At 44.7% G+C, this 27701-nt stretch overlaps 1 protein-coding gene across 1 annotated transcript in view; it reads left to right on the forward strand.

The window, feature by feature from the left end:
* Positions 1-27701, forward strand: part of LOC137370992 (piwi-like protein 4) — a 157235-nt gene that overhangs the window by 106959 nt on the left and 22575 nt on the right. Inside the window, exons 11-14 of the mRNA XM_068032897.1 lie at positions 712-823; positions 16203-16387; positions 21688-21760; positions 27109-27306. Of these exons, the coding sequence (XP_067888998.1) occupies positions 712-823; positions 16203-16387; positions 21688-21760; positions 27109-27306 (568 nt within the window). The remainder of the gene's footprint in view (positions 1-711; positions 824-16202; positions 16388-21687; positions 21761-27108; positions 27307-27701) is intronic.

A 27701-nucleotide genomic window follows, 5' to 3' on the forward strand; every position in this document is an offset into this window, starting at 1 on the left:
TATGTAGGTAGTGTATCCTGCGACCGTGACCCCTTCCTCTCGCTCTCCCCCTTCCTCTCGCTCTCCCCCTTTCTCTGTTGTCCAACTGTAGCTCCCTTCAAAGTCTAGTCGAAAGAAGCCATGGTGCCACTCATCCTGATCGTTACATGTCAACTCCTTCAAACTTTACCAATATGTTTGTGACCAAAATAACTCACAGCAAACCATTTACCAGAGGGAACTGAGAAAGCAGTTTTGCAATTGGCTAGGTAGGTTAAAATTACGCCCTTTATGAAAACAAATAAAACAATGCTTACGTTTTTCTGAATGCTTTTATGATTTTGCCAGAAACAGCAAGTAGTGGATATTTTCTACCAATGTATCTTATGATATTGTATAAATTTGTCTTGGATGGTAGCAGAAACTGAGTGATAGCAAATCAGTTGCAAGTTTTATAGTCTTCCTTATTTTTTATTTTTCTTCTCTGAAAAGAAAATTCGACGGAATGCAAAATGGATTGTTGATTCGCTATAGCCGTTTAGAATCATAGAAAATTATGGAATGATACAGCATCGAAGGGGGCTATTAAGCCCAACATGCCTGTGGCGGATCTTTGAAAGAGTGATCCAATTAATCCCACTCTTCTGCCCTAGCGCTACCACCCAAGACAATGCGTCTAATTAAGGGCAGATGCATGTTAAAAGAGTAACATTCTGACAATGTTCTTTACAGAAATAAAATAGCACGGACTGAGTTGGAAGGCTGGGGATTACGCCTTGATGAGCAGATCTCATTGGTAGGCCGTGTCCTTCCTACTGAGAAAATTCATATGTTTGATCACTCTGTGAGTATCCACCTTTTGTTGACATGATTTTGCTTCCAAAAATATCATGATCCTGAGTTTTTTAATAAAAGTAGCATTTCAGTGGAGTTTTCAATCTGTGAAAAGGTAATATTGCCTTTAACGCTCATACTTTATTTTTAAAATTTGGTGTCCCTTTACCCACCTGTGTTTTCTGTAAACAATATTCTTAATATCTGCATTTTATGTTGAAACATTAAGACAGTAGAATCGAAATTACTATCTGAGACGTTAGCCTATGACCCCTTGGGACACTCAAATCAAATTCCTTTCTCCACACTTAACGTCACTATTACCTTGAAGTTGCCTAGAGGGTGATAATCACTGGATTATCATGTGCAAATTGGCATAGTGACAGACAGATCAAGTGAGTTAACACATAGATTAAGGGCTGCTGTGGAAAAGAGAGATTTATTTTCATGGGACACTGGCACGAGTACTGGGTCAGGAAGGAGCTGTACTGATGAGACGGGCTCCACCTGAACCAGAATGGGACCAGTGTCCCAGCTGAAAGGGTAAATAGGGAGGAGGCAAAGGCTTTAAGCTAGTAAGATGGGGAAAAGGATATGAAAAAAAGAAACAAGCTCAAATATATGGAAAACGGGAAAGGAAAGCATGAGATGGACTAAAGTAAGAAGGACGTAAGTGCCCAGGGAATAAACCAAGTTATAGAACAGGAGTGTAAAATGATGGTTAAAAATATAGGAATTGCTATTTAAAAATACATTAATTATCTGTACAGCAATGCACAGAGTATCTAACAATAATAAAATAAGGGAACTGGAGGCAATAATATGTTGCAAGGAACCAGATATAGTCAGTATTACTGAGACATGGCAACAGAAAAATCAGGACTGGGAGTTAAACATTGCAGGGTATAATAAATTTAGAAAAGACGGAGTAGGACAAAGAGGGGGTAGAGTAGCTGTACTTATTAGAGACAACATAATGGCAAGAGAAAGGAGTAAAGCAGCCATCAATAAGACAGAAATAGAATACATATGGAGAGAGAGAGATTAAAAAAAGGATCAACCACACTATTAGGGGTAATCTTCAGACTACCTAATAGTGGAAGGGAGATGGAGGAAGAAATATGAAAACAAATTAGCAAAATGAGTAAAAAAAAAATAGAATAATAATCAGGGGGGATTTCAACTACCTCACTGGCAGCGGCGGCGGTGGCAGCAGACCTGGGTGGAGACTGAGCGCAGTGACCAAGGAGTTAAAGTGAGCCTCCAGCGAAATCACCAACAACAAAAGCAATATCTGCAAAACAGCTATAGTGATGTCATAACCAGGGAAGGAGCCAATTGGTGAGTTGCTGGTAAGTGTTTCTAGTTAATAGTCGAGAAAGAAAATGCACAGCACGGCACCTCAGCCCTTTGGAATACACATCCTGTGCCATGTGGGAAATCCAGGACAATTCCATAGCCTGGGCGACCACATGTGCAGGAAGTGTCGTCAGCTAGAGCAGCTCGAGCTCCGGGTTTCGGAGCTTGAGTGGTGGCTGGAGTCACAACGTTGCATCCGCAAGGTTGAGAATTTTGTGGATAGCATGTTCCTGGATGTGGTCACACGCAGCTTAAGCGAATGCTGGCAGAGAGGGGAAGGGTGGCTGCCAGGCAGTCAAGAAGGCCTGGGCAGGTAGTGCAGGAGCCCCTGAGTACATCTCATCATCCAAACAGTATTCAATGGGCGGCGCAGTGGTTAGCACCGCAGCCTCACAGCTCCAGCGACCCGGGTTCAATTCTGGGTACTGCTTGTGTGGAGTTTGCAAGTTCTCCCTGTGTCTGCGTGGGTTTTCTCCGGGTGCTCCGGTTTCCTCCCACAAGCCAAAAGACTTGCAGGTTGGTAGGTAAATTGGCCATTATAAATTGCCACTAGTATAGGTAGGTGGTAGGGAAATATAGGGACAGGTGGGGATGTGGTAGGAATATGGGATTAGTGTAGGATTAGTATAAATGGATGGTTGATGGTCGGCACAGACTCGGTGGGCCGAAGGGCCTGTTTCCATGCTGTATCTCTAAACTAAACTAAACTACTGATGAGAGCGATGGTTCCTCTAAGGAGTGCTGATAGAGCCACGTCCACAGTACCATGGGTGGCTCAGTTGCACAGGGCAGGAGGAAAAAGAGTTGAAGAGCAGTAGTGTTCGGGGATTCAATAGTGAGGGGAACAGACAGATGCTTCTGCGACTGCAGATGTGACTCCAGGATGGTAGTTGCCTCCCTGGTGCCATGGTCAAGGATGTCACTGAGTGGCTGCAGGACATTCTGAGGGGGGTGGGAAAACAGCCTGAGGTTGTGGTCCATATTGGCACCAATGACATAGACAGAAAGAGGGAGGAGGTGGTGCAGGCAGAGTTAGGGAGCTGGAGAGAGATGACTAAGCAAGACCTCAAAGGTAGTAATCTCCAGATTACTTCTGGTGCCACATGCGAGTGAGAACAGAAATAGAAAAATAGAGCTGTTGAATAGGTGGCTGGAGAGATGGTGCAGGAGGGTGGGCTTTAGATTCCTGAGGCATTGGGACCGCTTCTGGGGGAGGTGGGACCTGCATAAGCTGGAAGGGTTGCACCTCAACAGGACTAGAGGACAGCTAACGTTGTACCATTGTTGAGAAAGGGATAGCCCAACTAATTACAGGCCAGGCAGCCTAACCTCGGTGATGGGAAAATTATTGGAAATATTTCTGAGGGACAGGATAAATCTTAATTTTGAAAGACATGGATTAATCAAAGACAGTCAGCACGAATTTGTCAAAGGAAAGTCATGTCTGATTGGCACAATTGAATTCTTTGAAGAGTAAAAAGAAGGGTCGATAAGAGTTGATGCAGTCTATATTGATTTTTAGCATAGCTTTTGCTAGGGTCCCACATGGCAGACTGGTTAAGAAAATAAAAGCCCATGGGATCCAAAGCAAAGTGGCAATTTGGATTGAAAATTGACTCAAAGGCGGGAAGCAAAGGGTATTGGCTGAGGGGTGTTTTTGTGACTGGAAGGCTGTTTCCAGTGAAGTTCCGCAGGGCTCAGTACTAGGTCCCTTGCTTTTTATGGTATACAGCAACGATTTGGATTTGAATGTAGGGGGTATGATTAAGATGTTTGCAGATGATACACAAGTTGGTTGTGTGGTTGCTAATGAAAAAGAAAGCTCTAGACTGCAGGAAGAAGGTATCATAGGAAGATAGAAACAGGAGTAGGCCATTCAGCCCCTCGAGCCTGTCCCACCATACAATGAGATCATGGCTGATCCGCGGCCTAACTCCATATACTTGCCTTTGGCCCGTATCCCTTAATATCTTTACTTAACAAAAATCTATCTCAGATTTAAAATTAACAACTGTTCTAGCTTCAACTGCTGTTTCTGGGAGAGAGTTCCAATCCTCCACCACCCTTTGCATGAAGAAGTGCTTCCTAACATCTCTCCTGAACGGTCTGACCCTAATTTTTAGACTATGCCCGCTAGTTTTAGAACCTCCAACCAGTGGAAATAGTTTATCTAGCCTGTCTTTTCCTGTTAATATCTTGAAGACTTCGATCAGAACACCCCTTAACCTTGTAAATTCTAGCTAAAACAGGCCTAATTTGTGTAATCTCTCCTTGTAACTTAACCCCTGTAGTCCAGGTATCATTCTTGTAAACCTACGTTGCACTCCCTCCAAGGCCAATATATCCTTCCTAAGATGTGGTACCCAGAACTGCTCACAGTACTCCAAGTGGGGTGTAACCAGGGTTTTGTATAACTGCAGCATAACCTCTGTTTTTATACTCCAGTCCTCTAGATATACAGGCTAGCATTCCATTAGCCCTTTTGATTATTTTCTACACTTGCTCGTGGCATTTTAAAGATCTATCACTGGACTAGTCAGATGGGCGGAACAGTGGCAGATGGAGTTCAGTCCTGAAAAGTGTGAGTTCATGCAGTTGGGGAAGGCTAACAAGGCAAGGGAATGCACAATAAATGGTAGGATACTGAGAAGTGTAGAAGAGCTGTGGGGGCCTTGCATGTCCACAGATCCCTCAAGGTGTCTGGACAGGTGGATAATATGGTGAAGAAGACACAGAGGATACATGCCTTTATTAGCCATGCAGAGTATAAAAGAGCAGAGAAGTTATTCTGGAACTGTATAAAACACCAGTTAGGCCACAGGTGAAGTACTGCGTACAATTCTGGTCACCGCACTATAGGAAAGATGTGATTGCACTGGCGAGGGTACAGAGGAGATTTATGAGGATGTTGCCTGGACTGGAGAATTTTAGTTATGAGAAAAGATTGGCTAGGCAAGGGTTGTTTACTTTGGAACAGAGGAGGCTGAGGGTAGACCTAATTGAAGTGTATAAAATTATGAGGGGTCTAGATAAAGTGGATAAAAAGGGCCCTATTCCCCATGTTGAGGGATCCATAAACAGGGGGCACTGATTTAGGATATGAGGTAGGAGGTTTAGAGGGAATTCAAGGGAAAATTGTTTTCACCTAGAGGTTGGTGGGGATCTGAAACTGACTGACAAGGGTGGTAGAGGCAGAAACCCTTATACTTTAAAAATACTTGGATATGCACTTGAAGTGCTGTAACCTACAAGGCTGCAGACCAAGAGCCAGAAATTGGGCTTAGGCTGGATGGCTCCTTCTCGGCCATCGTTCACACAATTGGCCAAATGGCCTCCTTCAGTGCTGTTTATTAATTGACCAGATAAGGTGGATAAAGGGGATAAGGGAATGGCATTCCTACAATGTGTACAGAACTCCTTTCTAACCCGCTATGTAAGAAGCCCAACAAGGGAGGATTCTCTACTGGATCTGGTAATGGGGAATGAACCAGAGTAGTTAAGAAAAGTAAAAATTAAGAACATAAGAAATAGGAGCAGTCGTAGACCGTACGACCCATCGCGCCTGTTCCATTGATCAATATGATCATCGCTGATCTTAGACTTCAACTCCATTTTCCTACGAGCTCCCCATATCTCTCGATTCCCTGAGGGACCAAAAATCTATCTATCCCAGCCTTAAATATATTCAACGATGGAGCATCCACTACCCTTTGGGGTAGAGAATTCCAATGATTCACAACCCTTTGAGTAAAGAAATTTCTCCTCATCTCAGTCCTAAATGATACTCCCCTTATTCTGAGACTGTGCCCTCATGTTTTAGATTCCCCAGCCAGCGGAGACAATTTCTCAGTGTCTGCCCTATCATCTTCTACTTCTTTGGCCTCCTTGTCTCGGGAGACAATGGGTAAGCGCCTGGAGGTGGTCAGTGGTTTGTGGAGCAGCGCCTGGAGTGGCTATAAAGGCCACTACTAGAGTGACAGACTCTTCCACAGGTGCTGCAGAAAAAATTGGTTGTCGGGGCTGTTACACAGTTGGCTCTCCCCTTGCGCTTCTGTCTTTTTTCCTGCCAACTGCTAAGTCTCTTCGACTCGCCACACTTTAGCCCCGCCTTTATGGCTGCCCGCCAGCTCTGGCGATCGCTGGCAACTGACTCCCACGACTTGTGATCAGTGTTACAGGACTTCATGTCGCGTTTGCAGACGTCTTTAAAGCGGAGACATGGACGGCCGGTGGGTCTGATACCAGTGGCGAGCTCGCTGTGCAATGTGTCCTTGGGGATCCTGCCATCTTCCATGCGGCTCACATGGCCAAGACATCTCAAGCGCCGCTGACTCAGTAGGGTGTATAAGCTGTGGATGTTGGCTGCCTCGAGGACTACTGTGTTGGAGATACGATCCTGCCACCTGATGCCAAGGATTCTCCGGAGGCAACGAAGATGGAATGAATTGAGACGTCGCTCTTGGCTGACATATGTTGTCCCGGCCTCGCTGCCGTAGCGCAAGGTACTGAGGACACCCTATCAAGCTCCTTCAGAATCATGTAAGTTTCAATGAGATCACTTCTTATTCTTCCAAACTCCTGAGACTTTGGGCCCAATTTATTCAGCCTCTCATCATAGGACAACCTTCTCACCCCAGGGACCAATCTAGTAAACCTTCGCTGTACTGCCTCCAATGTAAGTATACCCTTCCTTAAATATGGAGATCAAAACTACACAGTATTCCTAGTGTGGTCTCACCAAAGCCCAGTACAATTGTAGCAAGACTTCTTTATTCTTGCATTTCAATCCTCTGGAAATAAAGGCCCACATGCCATTTGCCTTCCTAATTGCTTGCTGTGTCTGCATGCTAACTTTGTGTGTACCTTGTATGAGCACACCCAAGTCTCTCTCAACATCAACACTTGCAAGTTTCACACCTTTTAAAAAATACTCTGCTTTTCTATGCTTACGACCAAAGTGAATAACCTCATACTTCCTCACGTTATACTCCATCTGTCACCTCATTGCCCAGTCACTTAACTTGTCTGTATCTCTTTGCAGCCCCTCTGTGTCCTCCTCACAGCTTGCATTTCCACCGACCTTTGCCACATCAGCAAACTTAGATACATTACACTCTGCCTCTTCGTCTAAGTCATTAATATAGATTGCAAACAGCTGGGGCCCCAGCACTGATCCTTGTGCCACTCCACTAGTCAATGCCTGCCAACTTGAAAATGCCTCATTTATGCCTACTCTTTGCTTCCTGTCTGTTAATCAATCCTCTATCCATGCTAATATATTACCCCCAACTCCTTAAGCCCTTATCTTGCCTGTTAACCTTTCGTGTGGCACCTTATTAAATGCACCTCACCGGCTCGGCTGCCCATCATCAGCTAATTGAACCAGTCAGGAGCACAATTAAGGCCAGTCCCCACCCACGGGCAATTTGCTCGCATTGGGAAGGCCTACCCTGCCACATGGGGAGACTGCTAGATAACCCTAGCTAACTTTCAGCGGGTCTCTGAGGGGGGCTCTCCTTGATGGACACTACATGGCCCACGGAGGGGACTCCTGGCATCAGCGGAGCCGCTGGTGCACCATGACCACTCCTCCCACCACCCCCCCAGTCCCAATCGAAGCATTGTCGGTTCCCACTTTCGGCCCTGGAGGTGGGACTCGGCTTCCGTCAAAAAATTCAGCCCAATTAATCCATACAAAAGAAGAAAATAGAAAAACATCGAGGAATCAAATGTATAATAATGAGTAGTCAACAAAGATGTCAAAAGGGAAAGTCTTGCTTGACCAACCTCATTGAATTCTTTGAAGAGGTAACAGAGAGGGTAGGCAAATGTAGTGCAGTAGGCATAATATATGCAGATTTCCTTCAATAAAGTACCACATAATAGACTAATGGATAAGGTCAGTGCATGCAGAGTCGGGGACAATTAGCAGAATGAATAGCTAGCTGGTTGAAAGACAGAAAGCAGAGAGTAGCCTTAAAGGATTCAGAGTGGCAGGAAGTGGGGTCCCACAAGAATCAATGTTGGGACCACTGTCGTTCACAATTTATAATAACTATTTAGACTTTGGAATGAAAAAAAATTCCTAAATTTGCTAGCGACACCGAATTGGGAGGAATTGTCAATACTGATGAGGACTGTAACAAGTTACCAGAAGATGCTAATAAACTTGAAAATAGACATATAATTGATTTTAAAAAAATTCTACATAGGTTAAGTGTGAGGTGAGTGTAAGTGTACATTTTGGTAAGAGAAATAAGGAGGTCATCTATTACTTGGAAAATAAGAATCTAAGTGGGGTTGAGGAGCAAAGAAATCTGGGAACACAAATCCACATATCACTAAAAGCAGCAACACAGGTCAATAAGGGCATAACAAAAGCAAACCAAGCACTAAGGTTTGGTTTGAGCGGGAGAGAACTGAAAATTAGAGAAATAATGCCAAACTTATATCAGACCTTGGTTAGACTATACTTGGAGCAATGTGTACAGTTCTGGTTGCCATATCAAGAGGGATAGAGAGGCAATGAAGAGGGTGCAAAAATGAATTAAAAGGATATCAGAACTGAGAGATCATATCTATCAGGAAAGGATGAACAAGCTGGGTTTCTTTTCTCTTGAAAAGAGAATATAGAGGGGTAACCGAATGGAGGTTTTTAAAATTATGAACGTTTTGATAGATTATACACAGAGGGGAAAAAATTTCGTTAAGCCCCTATTTCAGGCGTAGGGGTTGTGATTCACAATCTGACTGTGCCCATTGCCTTGATACAGGCAGCATATAAATTCCTCATTTTCATGATTTCTCTATGCATCCCAGCATGATCCATGCTGTAACCTGCCTGGCTCCATGCACAACAAGGGCCTAATGGCATGCAAGGCTAGCACATATTCCAGATAGCGTCCAGCTCCGAGAGGCAGCCAGTCCCTCTTAAAGGGAAGCTGCTGTGAATCAAAGGAGACAGCTACTGATGGTCACTGCTGTAAATGGTGAGAATGGAAATAGAGCACCAGGGCAGAGTGAGGGCACCGCAGTTCACAAATTCGGCACTAAAGGCCATAGTCATAGAGATGAACATGAGGAAGAGATGCTGTGTTTCTCCGGTGGGGGCGTGCGGGGCGGGGGGTGTGCAGGAGGCCCTCAAAAGGAACGATCTCTGAAGGGAATGGAACCAGGTGTCTTGGGAGGTCAAATCCTGGAGTCTTGACCTGAGGACCTGACAGCAGTACTGGAAGAAGTTTAATGACCTCAAGTGCATGGTCAAGGTTAATAAATGCATCGTCACTTGATATCTCATACCCACCACACCAGCAACATCTCGTGCTACACATTGCATCATAGCCCCATCACTCACCCAGCAGTACTCCGACATTCTCAACACATCTAACATTCACATACTCCACCTTAACCTTGTGCACCTTCGAATGATGCTTGCCTCACACCGACCTCTTGCTGCCTCCAAACACTTACAGCTATTCAGCTATTGCAGGCACATCAACTAAGCACAGTGGAACACAATCACTGAGGGCTGAATTTTATCAACCCTCTAGGGACAGGCAGGGAGGTGAGAGGTGCCTATAAAATAGAGAGGGAAGGTGGGCGGAGGAAGGGTGGTGGTGGTGTTGGAGTGCCTGTCGCCTTCCGGACTCCATTCAATTTTGTCAGGGGTGGAGAAGGCCAAGGACAGCCTTCCTGGCCAGAGGCCAATTGAGGCCCTTAAATGGTCAATTAATGGCCACTTAAGGGCCTCTTCCTGCCACCGCTGGCATTTTACCAGCAGCTGGGGGGCCCTCCAGCAGGGTGGGCCCCTCCTGCTTGAGCAACCTTTGGCCCGCAGAGGGCCCCTCCTGGCAGAGGTCGCCCCTGCATTAATACCCCTCCATCCTCAATAACCACAGCCCCCCACAACCCTTTGCCGGGCCTGCCTGACTGCGAGCCTGCTCCTACTCACCCGTTCTCCAGGGCTGCATGGCTGCTTCTGGTCCTGGGCCTCCTACAGTACCAGCAGTGACCACCGCTCCTGATGGTGCTCTGATTGGCCAGCAGCTCTTGGAGGATGGATCCCCATCCTTAAGGGGACAGGGACGCAGTTAACTGCCGTAAAATGCAGCCACGGATCCCTAAAACAGCCCAGGCAGGTTTCCTCTTGCCTTTCTGACCTGGTGCAGGGACCCCCACCGCCTGCATAAAATACAGCCCTTACGTTCTGCCTTCTTTTGCTGGATGAGCTGATATGAAATACAAGGGACCAGCAAGGAACCGGCAGGTGCCATGTATTGAGCTGGCTGCGACAGGGCCCGTAGCATCTGGCATCACAGAGAGCATTCAGAATGCCATATGTTGTTGCCTTATTCCCCCTTCTCAACTCCTAACTCACCCTCATCCTACTATCTGGTATGAAGTGCAAGCTGCAGATGTTGACAATGGACCTCTTGCTTTACAACAACCCCTCACCCCCCGCCCCGCCCATCTCATCCCAACCACCACATCCCTTCTGATTTTATGAAACCCAAGAACTGCCACCTGGCCAGCCACAGCAGCCCCAGGACAGAGAGAGAGCTGCACCAGACCTCCAAGGAAGAATTAGTGTCACTTGATCTGACACTATCAAACATCAGTTCAGATCCTGGCACTGCATAAACTTTAGAGGGTTGTAGAGAGTCAGGATCTGCATATGCTGAGTCACAAGGTAAGAGTGGGCTGTAGCCAGGCCAATGGGCAAGGATAGCTTGTCTGCCAGTTCCCCGGAGCATTGGCAGGTCCGCCAGACAGACTGCTGTCACTTTCATGGAGATGGAGGTGTCAGGCTCCAATGTGGCACAGGGCATCGCGCAGAGGTTGGACCCCATGCTTTCCAGAGTGGAAGTGGTGGCCAACTCCATGACAGCACTAGCAGACCCGTGCTTGTTGCAGCGTCTGGTAGATGATGTCTCGGCTTCCACTGCAGCACAGGCAGAAGCCACCCAACAGCTCAGTGCTGCAGTGGAAGCACTGACAAGGGTCATGAGATTCCATGCTTGCTGCCAGACAGGATCAGACTGTTGCCATATTGACTGTAGATCTAATTGCTCAAAGGGGCATGCAGGCTCTCGCGGCACTGCAGCAATCTGTCATCCAACAGATTACTAGAATTGCTGAGTTGCTGCCCCGTTGGGGCACACCTGCTGTCCCCTCTCAGGATGACCACATTTGTGCTTCCACCATTGCTACTCTGCCAGTGCCGTTGCTGTCGCCTCTGTGCTGCTGCACATATCGAGGTGGTGCAGTCTGAAACTGGGCCCTGAAGGACCAGAGCTGCTCAAAGTTGTCCTGCAAGGTCTTCTGCAGTCTGCCCCAGTGAAAGTCAGCAGCCGTCCACCAGCCATGCTGCAGCCGCTGGGGTAGCATTGCTTAGGTGCACAGGCAACGGCACCCACAAGACAGAAACCAAGGAAATGGACTCTGAAAAGGTTGCACCATCTGTAGTTAACTAAGGAAGTTAAGGATGGCATCAAATTGAAAGAAAAGGCGTACAATGCTGCGAAGATTAGTAGTGGGCCACAAGATTGGGAAAGGATGGCTAAAAAATTAATTAAGAGGGAGAAATTAGAATACGCGAGTAAACTAGCAAGAACTATAAAAACAAACAGTAGAAACTTGTACAAGTATATTAAAAAGGAAGAGTGTAGCTAAAGTAAGTGTTGGTCCCTTAGAAGATGAGACTGGGGAATTAATATTAGGAAACGAGGAAATGGCAGAGACTTTGAACAAGTATTTTGTATCTGTCTTCACAGTAAAAGGCACAAAAAGCATCCGAAGAATACTAGAAAATCAAGAGGCAGAAGGGAAGGAGGAACGTTACTGTCACTTTTTACTATTACTAGGAAAAAGTTACTACGAAAACAAATGGGACTAAAGGCTGACAAGTCCCCTGGACCTGATAGCCTGCAACCTAAGGTCTTAAAAAAAGTGGCTGCAGAGATAGTGGATGCATTGGTTGTAATCTTCCAAAATTCCCACTGGCTTGAAAAACTGCAAATATAACACCTCTATTCAAGAAAGGAGGGAGACAGAAGCAAGAAACTATAGGCCAGTTAGCCTAAAATCTGTAATTGGGAAAATGTTAGCATCTGTTATTAAGGAAGTAGTAGCAGGACATTTAGAAAATCAGAATACAATCAGGCAGAGTCAATCTGGTTTTATGAAAGGGAAATCATATTTGACAAATTTATTAGAATTCCTTGAGGATGTAACAAGCAGGGTGGATAAAAGGGAACCAGTAGATCTATTGTATTTGGATTTCCGAAAGGCATTTGATAAGGTGCCACAAAAAAGATTATTACACAAAATAAGAGCTCATGGTATTGGGAGTAATATATTAGCATGGATAGAGGATAGGACACCAAGAAATAGAGTCAGGATAAATGGGGCATTTTCAGGTTGGCAAACTGTAACTAGTGGAGTGCCACAAGGATCAATGCTGGGGCCTCAACTATTTGTGACCTATATTAATGATTGGCTGAGTGTATTGTAGCCAAATTTGCTGACAATACAAAGATGGGTGGGAAAGCAAGTTGTGAGGAGGACACAAAGGGAGGAATTTTATGCTCTCCCCTGTGTTGGATTTGGAGCCGGGGGGAGCAATTTAACAGGCAGGATGATGGCGGGAGGGGGGACCCCGCCACCTTCTCACCTCCACCCAAATTAAATCCAGGGCGGAAAGGTCTGTGATTTGAAGCCCTTAAGTGGACAATTAATTCCCAATAAAGGGCCTCATCCTGCCGCCGGACAGGAAGCACGCCAAGCAAGCCCATGCGGGTCGCTTGCTTGTTCTGGTGGTCCCTTGTTAAAAGGCACTAAATGCCTGCACAAGGGACCCAGAATCGGGAAGGAGGGAGGCCCACTGAGAGCCACCCCGTTCCTTGCTACCAACACCCCCTGCAACACAGGGCTCTGGGTATCCGGCCAAAGAGTCTGCATAGCATATAGATAAGTTAAGGAAGCGGACAAAAATTTAGCAGGTGGAGTATAATATGGGAAAATATGAGGTTGTCCACTTTGGCAGGAAAAATGGAAAAGCAGAATATTATTTAAGTGGAGAGAGACTACAGAATGCTGTGGTCCAGAGGGATCTGGATGTCCTTCTACATGAATCACAAAAAATAGCATACAGATACAGCAAGTAATTAGGAAGGCAAATGGAATGTTGAACTTTATTTCAAGGGGCATGCAGTATAAAAGTAGGGAAGTATTGCTACAACTGTACAGTGCATTGTTGGGACCGCACCTAGAGTACTGTGTACAGTTCTGGTCTCCTTACTTAAGAAGGGATATACCTGCATTGGAAGCAGTTCAGAGAAGGTTCAGTAGGCTGATTCCTGGGATGCAGGGGTTGTCTTATGAGGAAAGGTTGAGGATGTTGGGCCTATATTCATTGGAGTTTGAAAGAATGAGAGGTGATCTTATTTAAACATATATGATTCAGAGGGGGTTTGACATGGTAGAGGCTGAGTAGATGTTTCCCCTTGTGGGGGAATCTAGAACTAGGGGGCACAGTTTGGGTGTGGAGGAATTTCTTCTCTGAGGGTTGTTAATCTTTGGAATTCTCTTCCCCAGAAAACAGTGGAGGCTGGGTCATTGAATGTATTCAAAGCTGAGTTAAGCAGAGTCCTTGGGCTAAATTTTACCAATCCCTCAACGTTGGGGGTCATTGTGTATGGGCCCGTAAAATATTTGCGGGAGAGTTCCGGTATGGCCCATGACATTGAGAAGGCCCCATGGAATTTTACCGGCACCGGCAATGCCTTAGTGCGCCCCCCCGCCCTTCATTTAAATATTAAAATCAATTAAAACAACATGAAAATAAACCTAAAATAAAAGCAAAATACTGCAGATGATGGAAATCTGAAATAAAAATGAGAAATGCTGGAAATACTCAGCAGGTCTGGTCGCATCTGTGGAGAGAGAAGCAGAGATAACGTTTCAGGTCAGTGACCCTTCATCAGAATTGGCAGAGGCTAGAAATGTAATAGGTTTTAAGCAAGAGATAACAAAAGAGAAGGTGTTGATAGGACAAAGCTGACACTTTATCAGACACCAGGAGGGAATTCTCTCCCAGGAATGTCTACCTTGAAGAAGTTCTGAAAAAGGAGGGACTGTGGGAAAGGGCCTGCAGCATTTATTTCATTTTTTACACAAAATGCACCACAATATCACTTTAAAAATTAAAATAACTTCTAAGGGCTTGAAGCCGTTTGAAAATGGCACCGGCATCTGCAAGGTGGCGCCGGACGCCACTGCCGGGGACGGAGTAGTAGCCTACCCTACGTCATCGGGGGCAGAAGCTGTGCCCCTCCATTTAAATGAGCCCCCGCACGTAATATCGCAGGGCTCAGCGGCGGCTGATGCACACGGGCATGCCACCAACTTCAAAGAATGCCACCACGATGTGCGGCGCGTTAATAAAATTCAGCTGCTATGTCCCGTTCACACTTTACTCTCCTACCTATCTTTGTGTCATCAGAAAATTTAGCAACCATACATTCTGTCCCTTCATCCAAATCATTGATATAGATTGTAAATAATTGAGGCCCCAGCACTGATCCCGGTGGCATAACACTAGTTACAGCTTGCCAACCTGAAAGCGACCCATTTATGCTTACTCTTTAATAAAAACAAGAAATGCTGGAACCACTCAGCAGGTCTGGCAGCATCTGTGGAAAGAGAAGCAGAGTTAACGTTTCGGGTCAGTGACCCTTCTTCTGTTCCGAAGATAATGTATTTGACTCCTGACGTAGATGGCCATCATGACCACCTGGATGCATCAATGGACTGCATACTGGGTGATGTTAGAAATGTCACCTCTTCTGCGTGGAAAAATCCAGATGCATCAATGCTCCATGCCACTGTGACCTTGATGGCCACTGGCAGCACCATCCTTGCCCTGGTGCGGGGTTCCAATTTGGGTTAAAGGAACAGTTCTGACAGCCAACTACTTGTTGAACTTGAGTCGCCCAGGCATTGCTCCTGGGTGAGGTGGAGGTAGGAGTAGTGCTCTTGAGAAACCCATGGTGGGTAAGACCTGTGGAGAGCCTTCCTCCCACTCTCACTTCACAGAGCTTCTCCTCTCTGCAGCCTTTGCTCCATTTGTTCATCATGTTGCAAACCCAGATGCACTTCAATGACAGCCCCCATACCATGTGCAGAATTGGATCACTAAATCTTATTGCCTCTCTGAATACATGCAGCAGCTTTCCAAAACACCTCCAAATAAAAGCCACAATACTTCCGCTAACTTTGCCTATTGCAGAAGTAAGTCAAAAGAACCTCACCTGCAAAATGGTGGCTGGCCTTTTAGAGAAGTCTAGTTTGGGAGGTCCTTTGGGCTACTGAATACCTGTTCAGCTGTGAGTGGTTAGCACAGGCGTTCAGTGCACATGTACAGACCAACTTAGTGAAAGCAGCATCAAATCAGCTGAAACTATTTCTGACAATTCTGGCGCATGCAAGGCACACCTGTGCTGGCACCCTTCACAGCAAGGGGTGCCGCACGGGCCACACCGATGGTGGCCAGCAGCACACTGGTGCCATTTTAGACCTTCAGGACTTCCGTACTGCTGCCACCAGCGGCACGATATAGCCCAATTTTACAGCCAGAGAGAGTGGTTCCACATGGGGAATAGCAAACCTAGAAGCCATCAATATAAGATAATCACTATGAAATCAAATGGGGAATTCAGAAGAAACATCTTTACCTGGAGAGTGGTGAGAATGTGAAACTCACTGTCACAGGGAGTAGTTGAGGCAAATAGTATAGATGCATTTAAGTGGAAGCTAGATAAACATGTAAGGGAGAATGGAATAGAGGGTTATGCTGATAGCGTTAAATGAGGAAGGATGGGAGGAGGCTCGAGCGGAGCATAAACACTTGCATGTACTGGTTGGGCCAAATGACTAGTTTCTGTGCTGTATATTCTATCTAGTTCTATGTAATTTTAATAAAAGGCATTAAACTCTTTAATAAATGTGGCCTTGTTATTTCCCACCTGCAGTGCCAGCCAGTGTCACCAGTAGACTGGTCCAGGGATACTCGAAACTCAAGGATTATTGGCAGTCAGCCACTCCAAGACTGGCTGATGGTTTTCAGTCAAAGAAATTGTGAAGCTGCTGGGAAGCTTTTGGCATGCCTTAGAAAAGTAGGACCACCAATGGGCTTTTCAGTTGAGAATCCAAAAATGTAAGTCCAGACCAACTGTGATATTGGTAACAATGATATACTGTTAAACTTTGATATTATTTATTGTTCCATGATCAAAGGGGAGGTTCATTCTAGGAGTAAATACTATTGGGACAAAATGCTGTAGTATTTCAACTGTAGTACAGATAACTGTCATGTAGGGGGGAATTTTATGCAGTCCGCCTTGACGGATTAGTTGGCATGCCTACGGTATAATTTGGTGGGTGGTGCTTTTTCAGATTCCAGATGGATATTTTAGAGGAATTAAGTTGTCAGTGGGTTTTTGGCGTTCGGTGTTTCCCCAGCACGGTGGCGGATTGCAGTTTTGCATTTATTTAAATAACATGAATACTCATTACCATATGCATAGTTAGTATTTAGACCTAACTGCCAGATTTACTGAATGGCGAGCGATATTCCCATGCCACCCGGTTCACGAATGTTTCAACGTTGCGTGCAGCAGTCGCATTTGTGCAGTTGAGTTTCCAGACTGTGCTCTTCTCTCTTTCACTGAGCCACTAAACTAACGCCAGCATTGGAATGGATGTTTGCCTCCAGGTTTGGCACCAGCGAGGGTGAATCATCTCAGGGAATGGTGGCGATGGCCTGAGTGAGGGCTACATAGAGGAGCAGGTGAGTGTAGTCAGGGGGCTGATCGGGTGCATGGAGGAGTGGGGCAGCTTACTTGGGGAGGGGGCAGTGGGGCTGATTGAGTGTGTCAAGGAGTAGGGCAGGGTGGAGTGGAGCGTCCAGGTTGTTGAATGGTTGATGTTGATAGTGAAGGTGTAATTTGTCAGCTGCGGGGGTGGTGGGTGGATTAGATCAGTACAATGTGAAGATATTTGGCAAGGGTCTAAAGGGAGGGATGAGTACTGTTGACGTCGGGGGAGCTGTGGGTAAATTGAGGATGCTGGCTAGCAGAGGAAATGGTCACAGTCAATGGTGGCAAATGGATTTTGTCAGGTGGCGGGGGGAGGTCAAAACTAGTGGGTGGGTGTTCAGCTTCATATGGAGGGGAACGGGACTCGGCAACAATGGTCAGTTCGATGTGAGGAGGGTTAAGGATAAGAATCAGCATGTTGATAGTAACGGGAATAGGAAAGGGGGAAGGGATGGCATGAATATATTGATAATTACACTGTGCACGTTAACTGGGGAAGGCTCAATAGTAACAGAGGGAAGGGTAACATTGAGTGGGTCAAGGGTGATCGGTTCAAGCTGGAAGGTTGCAGGAGGAGGTTAGAAGCTGGGGAGATGTGCCCTGAATTCCACGTGCACCATCTTCTCCAATGATGATGGGAACCATGTGGATTCAAGGATTGCAAGTTGAGCGGGAGGAGGCAAACGACAGTTGGTGTGTCTTGGACCTGGCTGCAATTGGAAGCCAGATATAAGGGAGCTGTTCATTTCCTCAGTGTTTCAGCTGTTATGGGAGTAATGCATTGTTAATTCAGTCCCATGACTCCACAGGTCACAGAATGTCAAATAAAGTTTCCCATCTACTGAAGAATAGCCAAACTAAACACTTTATTTGTCCCCCAGAATAAAGCACACCAAACTAGGTTTCTTTAAACAACAACAACATTAACTGTTATTAAAAAAGATAACATAGGTCTGAACTACTAACAAGATAAATCTCTATATATGAAAAACTCCTTATTTCCTTAGCCCTCATACATACATACATTAAAAAAGCAACGGTTAACTGGGAAAAGGATTTTTGACTTACAGCCCTTTCTTAGGAATAAAAAGAAAAAAAAATGATTTGAATTTATCATATTCTGGTAGGATGTTTTCGGTATGGTGAGGTTGTCTCAGAGTCGAATAGTCAGAGGTGACTTGAAGTCTCTCCAGGCGAGGTTGATGAACAGTCTGTGATGTGTCGGTATTCATGGCAATTTAACTGCAGCTGGCATGACATAGGTCTTCTATCAGGGGTGTAGCAGCAGTCTATCAGTAGAAGAATTTCAGGATTTCTTAGGACACAGGAGGCAGCAGGAACCACACTGGATGCAGGGATTCTTCGGAGACAGGAGGCAACAGGAATCTGACACCTTTCAAATACAGTGTTTCTTCTCAAGAGATGCAAGATTCCTTTACAGAGAGAGGTAACACTTTTTTGGGTCTTGCTCCAGGCCGGTCAAAGCAAAGATTTCAAATGCCTGCTCTTTGTCCAACTCACTGGCTTTTTAAAAGGTCCAAAGTGGAAAAAACCTTCTTGAGCATGGTCAAATGTCCAGATACAGTGTCTCCTCTGTCACTCAAAAAAGTTGCTCTGAGGAAGGTCAAACCCCTGTGGTTTCCTTGAATTGCTTGCTTTGCTGTCTTAGTACAAGTTGAGCGCCCTTTCAAAGTACCCATAAAGTTCAGCTTTTGTTATGAACTTCCTTTCAAAGCATTGCAAAACTTCTAACTATTTGCAGGTGTCTTAAATGTCCACTGAATATCCTTTTTTCATTTTTTTTGTAAACACATGGAATTCTAAGTTTTTAATACGAAAACAAAACCTTGAGTAACTCCTTTGCCCTTGGTGAAATTAAACACCATTCTTGAATGCATTTCATTACAATGTAAAACAGAAGTTGAAAACATTTTAAACATATTTTCACACTCATGCCCCTCATTCACTCTGCTGGTAGTTAACACAATTTTTAGCATGTACCATTGCGACTCATGTAATTCAACAAAGGTAAATATGTGACAAAGCATCTGTGATAACATCGTTTTTCCGTGAAATGTGTACAGTCTTCAAGTGATAAGTTTGTAACAATAAACTCCATCGGAATATTCTGGCATTTTTCCACAAAGGTTAATGGATTATGGTCAGTGTATATCAGTGTTTCTTTGTAGTCGTGGCGGAGATATACTTCAAAATGTTTAAAAGCTAGCAATAGTCCTAACGTTTCTTTTTCCACGGTGGAATACTTCTTTTGGTGGCGATTCAATTTTGTTTGCAAATTACCCTACTGGTTTTTCTACACCCGATTCGTCATCTTATAATAGGACTGTATGACCCCAGGTCACGAGCATCAATTGCTACCTTGAAGGGCTCTGTAAAATTTGGAGCAGCTAACATTGGTTCATTAGTCAAAACTGCCTTTAGCTTTTCAAAAGATGCCTGGCATTCAGCTGACGACACTACCGTGTTTTTTTTTCTGTAGCAAATCGGTGAGTGGAGCAGCTACAATATTAAAATTTGGTACAAACTTTCTGTAGAAACCACACATTGCCAAAAACTACATGATTTCATGCTTAGTCTTAGGGATAGGGAACTCCACTAAGGCTTGTACTTTTGCTGTTCTTGCCAACACTTGTCTTTGCCTCACTATATGCATGAGTTAGGTCACTCTTGCTTTTGTGAATTTGCTTTTTGCCAGATTTACCACTAAATCAGCTACTTGTAATTTTTTAAACAGAGTTTCTAGCTATTTTAAGTGTTCCTTCCAAGTGTTATGTATATTCGCACATCATCAGGATACACTACACAGTTGGGAACACTGGTTACCACTTGATTCATTAGTCTCTGAAAAGTTGCTAGGGTGTTTTTTTAGCCCAAATGGCATCACTTGGCACTAGTAAAGACAGTCTGGTGTGACAAAAGCTGATCTGGCTTTAGCTTGAGGTGTTAAAGGAACTTTCCATTATCCCTTTAACAAATCTATCTTTGTAAGAAACATGGCACTTTCCCATTCTGTCAATACAGTCTTCCAAGTGAGGAGTTGGATAGGAGTCTGCCTTCATTACTGCATTGACTTTTCTGTAGTCTATGCAAAGTCAGGTTGAGCCATCAGGTTTAGGCACTAATATTATTGATGAACTCCAGCTGCTTTGACTAGATTTAATTAAGTTGTTTTCCGGCATATATTGGATTTCTGCTTTTAGTTGGGCCTGTTTGTCAGGATTTGTCCCTATCCATAAGATTAAGCGTGAAATCATGAAGTCTGGTAAGGGTGCTGTTTTAAAGGAATGGATTCCCCAATATCCACATCATGTGTGGTGCAGGTTTTACATCCTGGCTAATGCCAACAGACTCTCTTAAATGCTGTGAGTAGCTTTGTTAGGTCTTCACGTTGTTCTGCATCTAAGTACGAAAGCGTGTTGTCCAATTTTCCTAGCCATTCTGTATTAGCTAACCAGATAGTAGGAGGTTCAATTTAAGAATTGTCTAGGCCTCCTTTTGCCTCATCCTCACTATCCCTTTCATTCTTAACTGTCCCTATTAGCTGACATACCTGTGCTGGCTTATCCTTCTGCCAACGATAATATTGCTTTAACATATTGATATGACACAGCTGATTCTTTTTCCAGCGATCTGGGGTGTCAAGCAAATAATTTACCTCACCAACTCTTTTGACCACATTATACGGACCATTGAACCATGCTTTTAATGATTCCCCCTGTAAAGGTAATAATACTAATACTTCATCCCCTGGTTGAAATGTTCAGGTCTTTGTGTTTTTGTCTGCCCATTTTTTCGTATTGGTTTGGGATGCTTTAAGGTGTTCCTGAGCCACATTGCAAGCTTTGGTGAGCCTTTCCTGGGGTTTACAGGGTATATCATCCTTGTAAATCTTTTTTGCACCCTCTCCAGTGCCTCTATATCTTGTCCTGATATACCCTGATGACCAGAATTGTATAAGGGTGTGGTCTGACCAAGATATTTTTAGTGAGCTGTGTATTTGTACTCCCAGATCCTTTTGCTCCTGTACCCCATTTAGATTCTTATTTTCTAAATAATATGCAACCTCCTTATTTTTTTGCCAAAATGTAGTATGCATGTTGAAACTAATTTGCCAATTTCTATTCATTCTGCAAGTTTGTTAATATCTTCTGTAATGTGTTTTTTGGTTCCAAGGTCTGAATTAATTAATATAAATTGTGAACAGTAGTGGTCCTAGCACTGATCCTTGTGGAACACCACTTCCGACCTTCTTCACTCTTCACACCAAATTTAGCCCCCTCCCCTTTTTTGAACAGCAGTGTAGCATTTACAACTCTCCAGTCCTCTGGCACCACTTCCATAATCATGAAGGATTGAAAGATTGTGGCCAGGGCCACCATTATTTCGACCCTTACTTCCTTCTGCAACCTTGGATGCATACCAATTGTCTTTTCCAGTCTGAGCACTGAAAACCTTTTAAGTATCTCTCTAATAAATAAGTAAATATAGATTTATTTCCTGTATACTTATAATAATGATGCTTGAATGCACTTCTTTTCCATTCTCATTACTTTTGGGTTGCTAAACTAATTGCACGAAACAGTTATTTCTTGATAATTGGTTTGTTATATGTTTACAGGGTACAAGTAAATGAAAGCCCCACATCCTTCATACAAGCTTTGAGGCATCACATCGAGTTCAGTACACAGCTGGTAAATATGCAGACTGAATCTGTATTTATTGTTTGAGAGGTAGTACAAAACTTTAACTAAATTAATCTTACATGTTTTCTCAATTGAATATTCTTGGTGTGCATTGGTAACTTAAAAGAAGCATGTTTTCTCTGACTGTAGTGTTCTGACAAACTATGATGAGCTTTTGAAGAATGAAATTCCTCCATTTTACATAGATCCCATTCTATCATAAGCTATCTTAATAGTTATCTCTCAACAAACATCAGTAAAACAGATTATCTGGTCAATATGACATTGCTGTTTATGGGAGTTTATTGTATGAAAATTGGCTGCTTGTCTCCTACATCACAACAAGGACTACACTTCAAAAGTACCTCATTGGCTGCAAAGCGCTTTGGGCTGACTTGAGGTCATGAAAGGTACAATATAAATACTATTACAAACTGCTATTAATAACTAATTGTCTAAAATTGATTAGCTAACATCTGAACTTGCAGGAAATAGTTGCTCAGAATTCTTCATATAATTTGATAGGTACAAGTAGATACTAATAACCTTAAAATTATTATTTAACTCAGTTAATGCTTTATTCATGGGCAATTAGATTTGTTGAAACTACAGCATCTGTATACTAATTTAGGATTTACAGTTTATAGCATTTCTTTCTCAACAGGAACAGGAAATAACTTTTTTCTTACTGTTCTTGCACTGTTATCTTTGGAGTCCACCGAGGATCGAGTCTTGCCCCCCTCCTATTTCTCAACGTCACTCAGTGGTGATATCTAAAAACGCGTCAGATACCTGTGAAGTACCTTGGACCCTTTTGCTATGTTAAAGGTGCTTTAGAGATGCAAATTGTTGTTGTGGAAGAATGAAAGGGGTGTGAAGGGAAACCCCTTTGTTCCATAGGCTGCCCAGGCTAAAACTGAAATGATTTAGGCAGATTTCAAAATATTTGAAAGAAATGTAAAGACATTAAATAAACATCAAAAACTTAAATATACTTCATAATGTTATTTAAATGTTTAAATAATTACCTGTTCACTCCCACCACCATCAACACACAGTGGCAGCAATGTGTACCATCTACATGATGCACTGCAGCAATTCACCAAGGCTCCTTAGACAGCACCTTCCAAAGCCACGACCTCTACCAACTAGAAGGATAAGAGCAGCAGATGCATGGGAACACCATCCTGACTTGGAACTATATCGCCATTCCTTCACTGTTGCTGGGTCAAAATCCTTGGAACTCCCTTCCTGTCAGCACTGTGGGTGTACCTACACCCCATGGACTGCAGCACTTTAAGAAGACAGCTCTCCACCTTCTCAAGGGCAATCAGGATGGGCAATATATACTGGCCTAGCCAGCGACACCCACATCCTGTGAAAGAATAAAAAAAAAATCTGTAGTATACACTGGGGCCAGGATCCTGTCAGGAAGAGAACATCAAGCTCCATGATGTGGGGGGGGGGGGGGGGGGGGTGCGGAAGATCGGAGTGGCAGCAGCCTGTCATGGAAGCCGATGCTGGGATTGCCGGGCCCGATCTTCCTGGCGGCGGGGAAGCTCTGTGGCGGCCCTCCGCTGCTCTGCGACAGGACCCAACTTTACATATTTAAATTGCCTGTTTGCATAAATTAAAATGAAAACTGGAGCAATCTTATGTGTAGTTCTGGATCATCAGCGCAACATGCGGCACTCATGCGCCTTCACTTCCCTGTCCAGGGAAAGCTGGCACCAGGAGGTGGAAAAGGGGGGAATCTCTGCATTCGTAGTGTAGTGATAGGCGGAAACAGGGGGAACTCTGCAGTTTTTTCGCAGGGCTAGTCGCCCTTTAAAAATGGCACCACGCCTCTGCAAAAACTGTTGATGTCGTTCACAGCGTTATCAAGGCCACTCCCACCACGTAATTGTGCGGGAAGCTGCCGCCCTGCATATTATAATGAGCTGCCAGACTCAAGATCGCAGCAGCATAACAGCGCACAGACCATGTGTGCTTGCCGCCATTTTTTTACACCCGGCAGCGGGACCACAAGATTCAGCCCTAGGTCCCTCGTGGCTTCTAACTGACGGAGTATGGCATCAAGGAGCCCTTGCAAAACTGGAGTCAATGGGAATCAAGGGGAAAATGCTACACTGGTTGGAGTCATACCTAGCACAAAGGAAGATGGTTGTGGTTGTTGGAGGTCAATCATCTCAGCGTCCTTGGCCCAACCATCTTCAGCTGCTTCATCAATGACCTTCTCTCCTTCATAAAGTCAGAAGCGGGGATGTTCACTGATGATTGCACAATTTCAGCACCATTTGTGATGCTTCAGATACTGAAGCAGCCCATGTCCAGATGCAGCAAAACCTGGACAGCATCCAGGCTTGGGCTGATAATTGGCAAGTAGCATTCATGCCACACAAGTGCCAAGCAATGGTCATCTCAACCAAGAGAGAATTTAACCATCACCCCTTGACGATTAATGATATTACCAATGCTGAATCCCTCACTATCAGTATCCTGGTAGTCACCATTGACCAGAAACTGAACTGGGCCAGCCACATAATGCTGTGGCTACAAGTGCGGCTCAGAGGCTTGGAATTCTGTGGTGAGTAACTCACCTCCTGTCTCCCCAATGCCTGTCCACCATCTATAATGCACAAGTTTAGGAGTGTGATGGAATACTCTCCACTTGTCCGGATATGTGCAGCTCCAACAACACTCAAGAAGCTCGACACCATCCAGGACAAAGCATCCTGACAATATTCCGGCAATAGTACTGAAGACCTGTGCTCCAGAACTTGCCGCACCCCTAGCCAAGCTGTTCCAGTATAGCTACAGCACTGGCATCTACCTGGCAATGTGGAAAATTGCCCAGGTCTGTCCTGCACACAAAAAGCAGGACAAGTCCAAACCGGCCAATTACAACCCCATCAGCCTACTCTCAATCATCAGTAAAGTGATGGAAGGTGTCATCGACAGTGCCATCAAGTGGCACTTGCTCACGAATAACCTGCTCAGTGACGCTCAGTTTGGGCCAATCAGTTCCTGACCTCATTACAGCCTTGGTTCAAACATGGACAAAAGAGCTGAACTCAAGAGGTGAGGTGAGAGTGACTGCCCTTGACATCAAGGCAGCATTTGACCGAGTTTGGCATCATGAGCCCTGGCAAAACTGAAGTCAATGGACATCAGGGGGAGAACTCTCTGCTGGTTGGAGTCATACCTAACTCAAAGGAAGATGGCTGTGGTTGTTGGAGGTCAATCATCTGAGCTCCAGGACATCACTGCAGGAGTTCCTCAGGGTAGTGTCCTAGGCCCAACCATCTTCAACTGCTTCATCAATGACCTTCCTTCAATCATAAGGTCAGAAGTGGGGATGTTCGCTGATGATTGCACCATGTTCAGCACCATTCGCGACTCCTCAAATACTGAAGCCGTCATGTAGAGATGCAACAAGACCTGGTCAATATCCAGGCTTGGGCTGATAAGTGGCAAGTAACATTTGCGTCACACAAGTGCCAGGCAATGACTATCTCCAACAAGAGAGAATCTAACCATCTCCCCTTGACGTTCAATGGCATTACCATCGCTGAATCCCCCACAATCAACACCCTAGGGGCTACCATTGACCAGAAACTGAACTGGAGTAGCCAGATAAATACCGTGGCTACAAAGAGCAGGTCAGAGGCTAGGAAACCTGCGGCAAGTAACACTCCTCCTGACTCCACAAAGCCTGTCCACAATCTACAAGGCACAAGTCAGGAGTGTGATGGAATACTCTCCACTTGACTGGATGGGTGCAGCTCCAACAACACTCAAGAAGCTCGACACCATCCGGAACAAAGCAGCCCGCTTGATTGGCACCTCATCCACAAACATTCACTCCCTCCACCACCGATGCACAGTGGCAGCAGTGTGTACCATCTACAGGATGCACTGCAGCAACGCACCAAGCCTCCTTTGACAGCACCTTCCAAACCCGCGACCTCAACCACCTCGAAGGACAAGAGCAGCAGATGCATGGGAATATCACCACCTGCAAGTTCCCGTCCAAGTCACACACCATCCTGACTTGGAACTATATCGCTGTTCCTTCACTGTGGCTGGGTCAAAATCCTGGAACTCCCTTCCTAACAGCACTAATGCACCTACACCCCAAATGGACTGCAGCAGTTCAAGAAGGCAGCTCACCACCACCTTCTCAAGGGCAATTAGGGATGGCCAGCAAAGCCCACATCCTCCAAATGAATAAAAAAAAAACTCTGCAGAACCAGTGGGCTGCTACAAGCAGGTCCCAACAAATGTTCCACAGAACCATTGGGTTCTACCCGCAGCCAATGGGTGGTAGAGGAAGGAAATGGGGCCCCTGAGAGAAACATTACACACCTGCTGTTATTTGCTTCAGGTTGACTGAGCACACATCGGGCAATTAATAGTTATATCAGCAGGCTCCAGGAAATTTGTCTGTGTAAGGATTTTGGAATGGGGATTTGGCATTGGGACGTGCTTTTCCTCTGCTTCCTGCCCCCACCCACTGCGCACTGGCACCGCACTCCAAGTAATTTAGGCTAGATTTTCCTTCTGGCTGAAGTGCAAAAATAATATAAGTGGAATACAACTCTCCATGGATATAATGGGGTAGAAATTAATCTGGGCCCAAAGCAGGAGGTGCAAGGATTGATAGAAATTGGTCCTCGGGCCTTATCTGCTTACTTGGGCTGAGCTGCCGGTGCTGACTGTGCCTTCACCGGTTGCTCATCCCATGGGACACATCAGTCGCAGGCTGTCTGCCTCACCTGGATCAACCCAGAATTAGGTCCTGGGAGAGGGGCTGGAGTTGGCTATGGGGGTGGGAGTGAGGCAGAATCGTGATTCCTGTGGAGTCAAGGGAGCACTCTGGGCTCCGTAGAAAGGGATTTTATGAAATTTTTAAAAACATAGTTGACAATCATGAGAGCTGCCAGTCCTGCTCATGAGGTGACTGATTTGTCAAAGGCGTTCCTTTCACTGGCTTTAGGCCTCCAATCTACATATTGACCGGCCCTAACGCCTGGTTTAAGTAACTGCCTGGGCACTTAAAAAGGAGCCCCACAAATTTGGCAGAGGGACCACATCAGCCCATTGTTTGCAAGTTATCCCACTGCTAAATTGATATGCTTTTTGCACTTTTTATGCCTGAGAAGTGGACACAACACATAACAATTTCTACACCATAAAAAACAGCAAATGCTGAGAATACTTAGCGGCTCTGGCAGCATCCATGGAGAGAAAAAGGGTTAACGTTTCAAGCTGACTACCTTTGGTCAGAACTTTGTTCTTATACCAATTTCTGCCGTGATGTGTTCTTCCCAACTGATCTTTTTCTTGAATTGTAGGTGTTGTGCATCCTGCCCTCAAATCAGAAGAATAATTATGACTGCATAAAGAAATTCTTGTGTGTAGAAAAGCCAACTCCAAGTCAATGTGTGGTGTCTCGTACGTTAAACAAAGCAAATATGATGAGTATTGTCACCAAAATTGCTTTGCAGATGGCTTGCAAAATAGGGGGAGAATTGTGGATGGTGGAGATTCCCGTGAGTACTCAGTTCTAGATCATGTCCAAATCTAAAGTTTGTCTTTTTATTTAGCTTTCATTGAATTCAACAAGTATATTGTTCCCTTTTAAGCTGCAATAACAATATATTTACCTTGAAATATTTATATATTTTTTCAAGTATTGTCTAAATGGATGATTGCTCTATTGACTCTACCTGACTGCAGATCTTCAACACATAAATTTGGTCTGTCCTAAAAAAAATTTCCTCTTATCATTTACATTGGTTACATTAATGCAGCTCCACTTTTGTGTATTTTTGGCCTGCTTATTCAATTTTCATTTTTTGTTGAATTTGGGAATTTTATGCCACAAGTTGTTAAAGAAATTTGTGGGCTGATAACTGGCATTTTTTCCATCACAAACACTCAAGTA

The sequence above is a fragment of the Heterodontus francisci genome, chromosome 6 (genome assembly GCF_036365525.1).
Source record: "Heterodontus francisci isolate sHetFra1 chromosome 6, sHetFra1.hap1, whole genome shotgun sequence".
NCBI lineage: Eukaryota > Metazoa > Chordata > Chondrichthyes > Heterodontiformes > Heterodontidae > Heterodontus > Heterodontus francisci.